The sequence below is a fragment of the Astyanax mexicanus genome, chromosome 20 (assembly GCF_023375975.1).
Source record: "Astyanax mexicanus isolate ESR-SI-001 chromosome 20, AstMex3_surface, whole genome shotgun sequence".
Taxonomy (NCBI): domain Eukaryota; kingdom Metazoa; phylum Chordata; class Actinopteri; order Characiformes; family Acestrorhamphidae; genus Astyanax; species Astyanax mexicanus.
This window is the reverse complement of record NC_064427.1, coordinates 23,946,455-23,955,989: the sequence shown is the minus strand read 5'-3', so window position 1 is coordinate 23,955,989 and position 9,535 is coordinate 23,946,455. Positions and strand designations below refer to the sequence as shown.

Below are 9,535 nucleotides of genomic sequence, written 5' to 3'. Positions count from 1 at the left end.
GATACTACATTTTTTCTACATTTGTATAAACAGGTTAAATAAACACTTTTTTTTTTGCAAGTCTATAAAAGTCCATATAAAGTCTGAAACCAGCGCAGCTTTTACCAGGACATTTTACAGCAGCACTTCCTGCTTCCTCTGCTGAGGAGCTTTATGAGCTTTATAAAGATTTCATTTTCCAGCAGGATTTGGCACACTGCCAAAAGTACCAATTGGTTTTATATTTAGTTCTGAGAGACTGACATTTGGGTTTTAATTGTCTGAATATAATGAGTTTCCATTTTTGAACTTTTCGATGATTTGTTTTTAAAAGATACATCTGTATAAACAGGTTAAATAAACAACATTCTTTATTCTTTAGCTAGTCTAAAAGCAGAGTATATTGTTTGTGCATATATACGGGTTATGATAATTCCCCTCATTACAGCAGGATGGTGAAGAGCTTCTCGTTGTTGACCGTTTTCGAACGCCGGGTCCAGCACGGCGAGCGGCACCAGACACTGGAGCAGATGGGCAGGGACAGAGACAGGCCGGGCCGGCACAGTCTACAGCGCATCCAGAGCTGCTGACAGAGAGAGAGCAATAGAGCACCTGGCGAAGGCGCAGGACCTTCTGTTGTGCCGCTGTTAATTGGCTTGACTGGGAAAACGTCTCGTCTTGGAACGCCATCAATCTGAGAGGTTTGCTTTAAGTGAAGCATCGGCCCTGAAGGCTCTGCTAGAAACACTGAGAATAACCCTCTTAATGTGCCTCTCGACTTAACCGGACAGTTTTCAAGCTTCATTTTTTTTATTCTTGTTATAGAGAGCCTCAGCATGCAGTAATAAAAAACTCCCGGACTGCAGAAGCATCTCCAGCATGTAAATCTTACTTAGCGCTAATTATTTATTGATGGGCAATTCCGAACGCAGCCGATTAGCCATTAATAAATATTTGAGAAGGTTGCTCATCATTTAGGTAAGACTCCGAGAATTGGCAGTTTAGATTAAATTAGTTTAATTTAACTTTATTGCCCACTTTAGTGGAAATTTGTCTTTGGATTTCTGTGTAAATATTACCGTTCCTGATCTTGGAACATTGCCAAGTAGAAAAAAGAATGAATCAACAAGGTTTTTATACAGTATAAAAGATACAGTTTATCCCATAATTCAAAAAGAAACTAATATAGAACTATAATTAAATGCCAAAAGTCATTGGACAGCAGTATGTGAACTGATGATGAAGAGTTACCTCAGGTGGTGAGTTGGGAAAGCAACACTTTTGTAGGTATAAGTCGTGAGGTACTATCTTGTAAGTGTACAGTGTGCTCGAGCCAAGGCAACACAAATTTATCAAGAATTTTATTGAGCATGGAGTTTAAACCCTCTTTTTATTGATGAGCAATTCCGAACGCAGCCGATAAGCCATTAATAAATATATACGAGAAGGTTGCTCATCATTTAGGTAAAACTCAGAGAAACAGCAGTTTAGATTAGATTAGTTTAATTTAACTTTACTGCCCACTTTCATAGAAATTTGTTTTTGGCTTACTGCATACATATTGTCATTCCTGATCTTGAAACATTGCCAAGTTGAAAAAAGAATGAATCAAAAAGGTTTTACAGTATGAAAAATACAGTTTATCCCATAATTCGAAGAGAAACTAATAGGGAACTTTAATAATGTGCCAAAAGTCATTGGACAGCAGTATGGGAACTGAGGATGAAGAGTTACCTCAGGTGGTGAGTTGGGAAATCCACACTTTTATAGGTATAAGTTGTAAGGTACTATCTTTTGAGCAAGGTTAAATACACTGCTTGTAGGCAAGCCAGCACAAATTTATCAAGAATTTAATTGAGCATGGAGTTCAAACCCTCTTTTTATTGATGAGCAATTCCGAACACAGCCGATTAGCCATTAATAAATATTTGAGAAGGTTGCTCATCATTTAGGTAAGACTCAGAGAATTGGCAGTTTAGATTAGATTAGTTTAATTTACCTTTATTCCCCACGTTAGCGACAATTTGTCTAAACATTGTCATTCCTGATTTTGGAACACGGCCAAGTAGAAAAAATCAAGTAAAAAAAGTATAAAAGATACAGTTTATCCCATAAAACAAAAATAAACTAATAGGGAACTACTGTATAATGATATGACAAAAGTAATTGGACAGCAGTATGTGAACTAATCACAAGGTGTTACATCAGGTGGTGAGTTGGGAAAGCCACACTTTTGTAGGTATAAGTTGGGAGGTACTATCTTGTGAGCAAAGTTAAATTTACACTGCTTGTACAGTGTGCTCAAGCCAAGGCAACACAAATTCATCAAGAATTTGATCATTAGAGCATGGAGTTCACACTTTATTCCCCACTTTAGTGGAAATTTGTCAGAACATTGTCATTCCTGATTTTGGAACACTGCCAAGTAAATCAATAGTAGAAAAAAAACAGTTTATCCAATCATACAAAGAGAAACTAATATGCCAAAAGTCATTGGACCGCAGTATGGGAACTGATCACAAAGAGGTGAACTGATCACCTCAGGTGGTGAGTTAGGAATGCCCACACCTGTAGGTATAAGTGGTGAGTTACTATCTTGTGACCGAGGTTAAATACACTGCTTGTACAGTGCCAAGTAGAAAAAGAGTGAATCAACAAAGTTTTACAGTATAAAAGATACAATTTATCCCATTATTCAAAGAGAAACTAATAGGGAACTATAAAGATATGCCAAAAGTCATTGGACGGCACTATGTGAACTGGGGATGGAGTGTTACCTCAGGTGGTAAGTTGGAAAGCCACACTTTTGTAGGTTTTGTAGGTAAGCTGTGAGGTGCTATCTTGTGAATAAAGTTCAATTCTGATCGTAGAGATGGCTCAAGTTGCAAGGTTATCTGAATAATTGAGCATTGAGTTAGAGCAAAGCTTGATACTGGGTGCAATATATATATATATTTTTTATATTTAGCATATAACATTCCTCTAACATTCATTCATAGTGTTGTGTATACCAGGAATACAGTTCCATTCAAAAGTTTGGAGACACCTTCTTAATTATGTTTAAAAATTAATTACGTTAAAAATGTTTTTTTCTTTATTTATATGTTTCTTTGTTTATATGTTGAAGACATTTGGAATGATGATTAGATGACAGCTTTGCACATCTTGGCTGGATTTTTTCAGCCCCTTAAAAACTTGTTTGAGAGCATCAGTTGTAAAGTTGTGAAGAGGTAGAGTTACAGTTATAGAGTGAATACCTATATTTGAGTAATGTTTTAATCCATATTATGGCAAAAATAAATCTTAAAAAATTCAGTAACTTTTCAAGAACGTATCCACAAGTGCAATGGTAAAAACCATCAAGAATGTGATGATGGAACTGGCTCTCATCAGGACTGCCCCTGGAAAGGAAGAGCAAGAGTTTCCTCTGTTGCACAGAATAAGTTCATCAGAGTTACCAGCCTCAGAAACCGCAAGTTAGCAGCTCCCCAGATAAGAGCACCTAAATTCCTCTGCACAGAGTATTTTGCTTTGTTTAAGACTTTAAAGTTACTACATGATTCCTTATGTGTTCCTTCATAGTCTGGATCATTTCATAAACATAAAAACACTGAATGAGACTTGGAATAAGAAGGTGTTTCCAAACTTTTGACTCGTACTGTAACCTTGGAAACTCCTTGACGACTCATGAGCCAAGGCTTATGAAGTCTAACACTTTATTAACAAGTTTCTTCAGCTGTTCATCTTCTGCAGCGCGTCCTCCAGTCCGTCCTCTCTTCTGCTCAGTTCACTCCGTTTACAAACCCGCTTGTCCCTCCTTGGCTGTGATCTTGTAGTGCTCCTCAGAGAGCCCCCGTAATCTCTCAGCAGCCTGTGAACACAACACACACCAATCAAATCCATCCCAGAGGAGAGCTTAAAGTGTACATTAAAGTACTGAAAGAGGAATTCCAACAACATTTTTAAACATCGCATAATCCATGAGTTAATCATTAAGATGTATACAAAGTCATTCAGGGTGGAGGCAGCATCACTAGGCAGTAAGGTTGTGACAATGCTCTCTGCTCACAATTTGATTAAATTCACTATTCTGGATTCGTAATTCTGGATTCAATATTTTGGAATCCCATTTCTAGTTTTACGATTCTGGATTTATGATTTGGATTAAATTCACAAACTTGGATTCACAATTTTGGGTTTATGATTTACGATATACAAGTAACGATTCTGGATTCATTATTTAGGATTCAGAATTCTGGAATCACAATTCTGGATTGACGATCCTGGAGTTTCAATTCTGAATTTAGAATTTTGGTTTCACAATTCTGGATTCATGATTCTGGATTTAAGATTTAGGAGTTACGATTCTAAATTTACAATTTTGGTTCACCAATCCTGGATTCACGATTTTGGATTCATGATTCTGGATTCACACTTCTGGGTTCATTATTCTGGGTTCAAGATTCTCGCTTCACAATTCTGGATTCACAATTTGCTATTCTGGATATACAATTGTGAATTCACTTTTCTGGATTTACGATTTTGGATTTGCAATTTTCTGGATTAAAAATTCTGAATGAACAATTCTGGTTACACAATTCTGTATCACGATTTCAGATTTCCACAATTCAATTTTCTCACAATATTTGGAACAAGACTTTTTTCTATCTTTTTATTTCTTAAGTGTAAAACAGTGATAAACGAACCTTTTAATAATTACTCCCTGTAATGTTCAGTGTAAACAAACTACTGTGCTGTTTTATTTCTCAATTAATCACTTGTTTATTTAGGCATAAGCAAACAATAACAAAGGCAGTATAATCAATTATTGTTTTTTGTGTATTTTTACTAAAGTAGTTCTGGTTTTGGTGACATTTTTATTTATTTTGGCTGTATTTAAAATTCAAATATCTTATTTTTCACTCCACTACTTCTTCAGATAAACCAGTCGTTCATTTTGGCTTGTGAGGGCTGGCTGAAGGATCTGTCATTTTGGCTTCAGTCAAAAATCACTGACACATCCTCCACCCTTTGCTTACGCCCACTGGTTCTTTGGCCTGCAACAGCGGTATTGCGACATCATTGGTATTGTGTACAAAAAACATGGAATCGTATGTTCCCACGATGCACATCGTCAAACCTTTCCATCACGATGCATGTGACGTGTGACGATGCTCTGTTATACCCCTACTAGGCAGCCAATATGCTTGGAGGAAAACATCCTCACTTACAAGATAACACCTCTCTACCTATTCAAATGTGTGTTCCAGTGTTCCAAAACTGTATCTTTCATGGTCATGATTTGCAATTTACAGTACATACTGCTGTATTATACAGTATGTATGGTAGATATCGCAAGCCATGGTTTTCATCACCCCCCACTGTAAAGAAATCTGAGTCTGTATGTTTTTCACATCAAACCGCTTTGAACTGCTTTATTTGCATATGAAAGACTGAATTATGTAGACTGTCTGATGTAGAAAACGCATGGAATTCCCCTTTAACCGAACCAAGGTCTTCCACTGTGTTCATTCAGACATTCAACAGGAACATTTCTCCACTTTAAAGTGGAAACAACAGTCAAGTTTCTCGTTTGCATTCACCCCTGCGGCGATAGCTGGGACTGGGCAGTATTATGCATGTAGAACTCCTCTCACCGCAGAGTGTCACATCACCACATAACAAAATACACACACAGCATCCAGGTCCCAGAGCTCAAAGACTGGCTTGAGATCCAGCACTGAGCAACAAGCAGTGGTGGACCATCTGGGCATGTGGGATTAAGGTGGTAAACATAGTTTCTCTCCATACCGTATTTTTCGGACTATAAGGCGCAATTAAAATCCTTTAATTTTCTCAAAAAATGTCAGTGTGCCTTATAATCCAGTGCATCTAATGTACCTTATAATTTTACCAGTCAGGTATTAAGAAGCAGTAAAGACACTGAAAGTACTGAAGTACAGCTTTAAACAGGAGCTTCAGTTTAGTCCTCCAGCACCGGGGATAGAGTAGCATTAGCATTAGCTGCTAACTGCTATTTCCCCGTTCAGAGGGGAGTATTATCGTAGCTTACCTGTTGCTTGCTGCTAAAACAAGTTTTTTATTACAGTTTTGTTTTTTACAGTTTTGTTTACTTTAGCTTAGCTTTACTTTACTTAGTTAGCTAACTCCCCTTCTGTCACTTGACAATGAAACTGAAACACCTGTGATTTTAGTGTGGGAGGTTTCATGGCTAAATTGAAGCAGCCTGGTGGACAATCTTCTTTAATTGCACATTGCACCAGTAAGAGCAGAGTGTGAAGGTTCAATTAGCAGGCTCAATGAGCACAGTTTTACTCAATATATTGTAATGCACACAACATTATGGGTGACATACCAGAGTTCAAAAGAGGACAAATTGTTGATGCACGTCTTGCTGGCGCATCTGTGACCAATACAGCAAAACTTTGTGACGAATCAAGAGTCACGGTATCCAGGGTAATGTCAGCATACTACCAAGAATAACAAACCACATCCAACAGGATTAACTGTGGACGCTGTAAGAGGAAGCTGTCTGAAAGGGATGTTCGGGTGCTAACCCGGATTGTATCCAACAAAAAAAAAAATAAAACCACGGCTGCCCAAATCACGGCAGAATTCAATGTGCACCTAAACAATACATTATTAAAACCAGGTCTAAAACCAGGTGTTTCAGTTTCAGTTGTCCAACCCTGTAATTGCGAATGAGAGCCATTCATGTTGAGCAAAAAGCTCAAATGTTTAAACAGAGTTATTTCTTTCATTCCTCACTCTTTCACTTTAAGAAGAGTGATTAAACATTTGAGTGCTCCAGTCATTTCCTGATCCAATTTCTTCACTGTGCCCCCCTGCTTAATTCCTATGGCACCGCTGCTCTGGCACGTTCGATAGCGGCCGCCGCTGCTGCTAACAGAGGTCAGTCTCATAAGCGTCGGCAGATGGGCTCTCCATGGGTCTGCCGCATTCACTAAGCCATAATAAACGTTACAGCACATTAAATCACCCTAGTGGTTCACCACCATGTTCAGAACCCGAGCCGTTCAATCAGGAAATATCAGTGTCGGAGGATAAAAAGCACCCGCTGCTTTACATTTAGCGCCTCCGCTAGAACTCCTATAACACCCAGTTATTGTATAAAAAAAAAAAATCACAGATGCATCACAGACCTGCTCCACACACAGGCAGCAGGAACAGAGAGCTGTTTACCGCAGTCCATTTCATTCTCTCTGACGTGACTGAGTAAAGACCCCAACTCTGCTCACCAAATGGGGGATTTCACACCTCGGAGCAATAAGAGACAATAAGAGGTATTATATAAGAAAAGGGTGGTAAAAGACTGTACTTTCTGATTGATGGAGATGATGGGGTAGGTCTGCTGTGGTGACTGTGGAGGGGGTAGTCTGTTAGGAGTCAATTTGTTGGGAAGTTCAGAGATGGGTAGCACTGACTGAGTAAAGTGTGAGGAGTTGTTGAGGTGTTCTAAGTGACTGGGGTAGAGGTGTTGGGTTTTATTGAGTAATGGAGGTAGAGGTGTTGGGTTTTATTGAGTAATGGAAGTGGAGGTGTTGGGTTTTATTGAGTAATGGAGGTGGAGGTGTTGGGTTTTACTGAGTAATGGAGGTGGAGGTGTTGGGTTTTACTATAGGTATAGGTATAGTAATATAGGTTGAGGTGTTGGTTTTACTTAATGAAAGAGGTGGAGGTGTTGGAGGTTATTGAGTAATGGAGGTGTTGGGTTGCGTGATTTGGTGTGGAGGTGGTTTTTATTGAGTAATAGATGTAGATGTGTTGGGTTTAATTGAGTAATGGAGGTGTTTTGTTACATGGTTTGGTGTGGAGGTGTTTTTAGTGAGTAATGGAGGTAGATGTGTTGGGTTTAATTGAGTAATGGAGGTGTTGTGTTGCATGCTTTGGTGTGGAGGTGTTTTTTATTGAGTAATGGAGGTAGATGTGTTGGGTTTTACTGAGTGGTAAAGCTGGATGTGCTGGGTTTTATTAAGTGATGGAGGTGGAGGTGTTGTGTTCCGTAATTTGGTTTGGATGTGTTGAGCTGTGTTGAGTGATTTGGTGTTGGGGTGTTTTGTATTGAGTAACAGAGGTGGAGGTGTTGGGTTTTATTGAGTAATGAAGGTGGAAGTGTTGTTTTTATTGAGTAATGAAGGTAGAGGTGTTGGATTAAGTGATTTGCTGTTAAGTTGTACTGAGTGATAGAGGTGGATGTGTTGGGTTTTATTGAGTAATGTGTTGGGTTCTGTGATTTGGTTTGGAGGTGTTGAGCTGTACTGAGTGATTTGTTGTTGAGGTGTTTTTTATTGAGTAATGGAGGCAGAGGTTTTGGGTTTTACTGAGTGGTAAGGGTGGATGTGTTGGGTTTATTGAGTAATGGAGATGTTGGGTTTATTGAATAATGGAGGTGTTGGGTTGTGTGGGTTGCGTGATTTGGTGTGGAGGTGCATAGACATGATGGATTGATATATCCAATTTAGAGTGGAGGCATTGCTTTAGTGACTTCCATTGGGTTAATTGTTGGGTTGTGCAATTGGTGTTGAGTTGAGACACTGGTGGGGAGGTATTGGTATTGGTGTTTTGGGAATTGTATTGGGTTGGTAGGCTGGTTTAGGTCAATGTAGTAAAGGTACTTCAATAAACAATTTGCTCTGGGGGCACTGAGTTTGAAAATGAGTGTTGTCTGGTGACCTAAGTGGAGGTGTTTGGTTCCCATGATAGTTTCAGGTAGATATGGAAGTTGATGGCAACCATAATTACGTCAGAAACAGGGTAAAAAAAAGGCACTGGCATAACAGAGCAGCTGACAGCTGACAGACAGAGAGTGGCTGGATGGCACTGGCTAATTTGATTAAGCTGTCAATCAGAGTTTCCAGATGGACATCAATCAAGAGCTGGACATGATGCCCTCTCGCTTTGCAGCCAACAAGCCAGTCAGAGAGAAGAATGTTATAGAGAAAAGCCGACAGGAAGATGGACGAGTGTAATTCCAGCTTTCTCTCATACCGGACAAGCCAGGGTCACCTAGCATGACACATGTCTGACAGCGGGAATCAGGTAGAAGGACTGGTGCTTCCTGGATTAGTGTCAGGGCACTCTTTTGTCAGTGTGCACTATTTTCTTTATGTCTTTTTCTTTTCTTTTTTGAAGGAGAGACTTACTTTAGAAAGAGCTACTGAAAAATCATCACATCTTTTTTTTTTTTGCCTTGTACTTTTCAAACCGAAAAGTCTTCTCAAGCAACTCCGAAACAAGCATTTGCTACAGCATCTTCTGCTATTTCCAATGTATTCTGAAGCTCCAGCAGTGAAGTAATGGGACCAAATGATGGAGCTAGGTTCACACAGTGGTAACACTCTGCGTTTTTTTTTTTTTTTTTTTTTACAGACATGTGAGTGATAACAGCCTGGAAGAGAGAAACGACAGGCTCTCAGAACACCAACACACAGTAAACAGCTCGAAATAAGAAAACACCACAGAGCTGAATGATGATGAGTGATGCAATAAGAATGACACAACCTTCTGAGATCAC

At 39.1% G+C, this 9,535-nt stretch overlaps 1 protein-coding gene across 2 annotated transcripts in view; it reads right to left on the bottom strand.

Annotated features, from left to right (window-relative positions):
• Positions 1-1,465: 1,465 nt before the first annotated feature.
• galt (galactose-1-phosphate uridylyltransferase) overlaps positions 1,466-9,535 on the bottom strand; it is a 155,518-nt gene continuing 147,448 nt past the window's right edge. For both annotated transcript variants that reach the window (XM_007260816.2, XM_049468455.1), the window contains one exon: positions 1,466-3,850. In XM_007260816.2, coding sequence (XP_007260878.1) covers positions 3,776-3,850 — 75 coding nt within the window. In that variant the 3' untranslated portion in view covers positions 1,466-3,775. The remainder of the gene's footprint in view (positions 3,851-9,535) is intronic.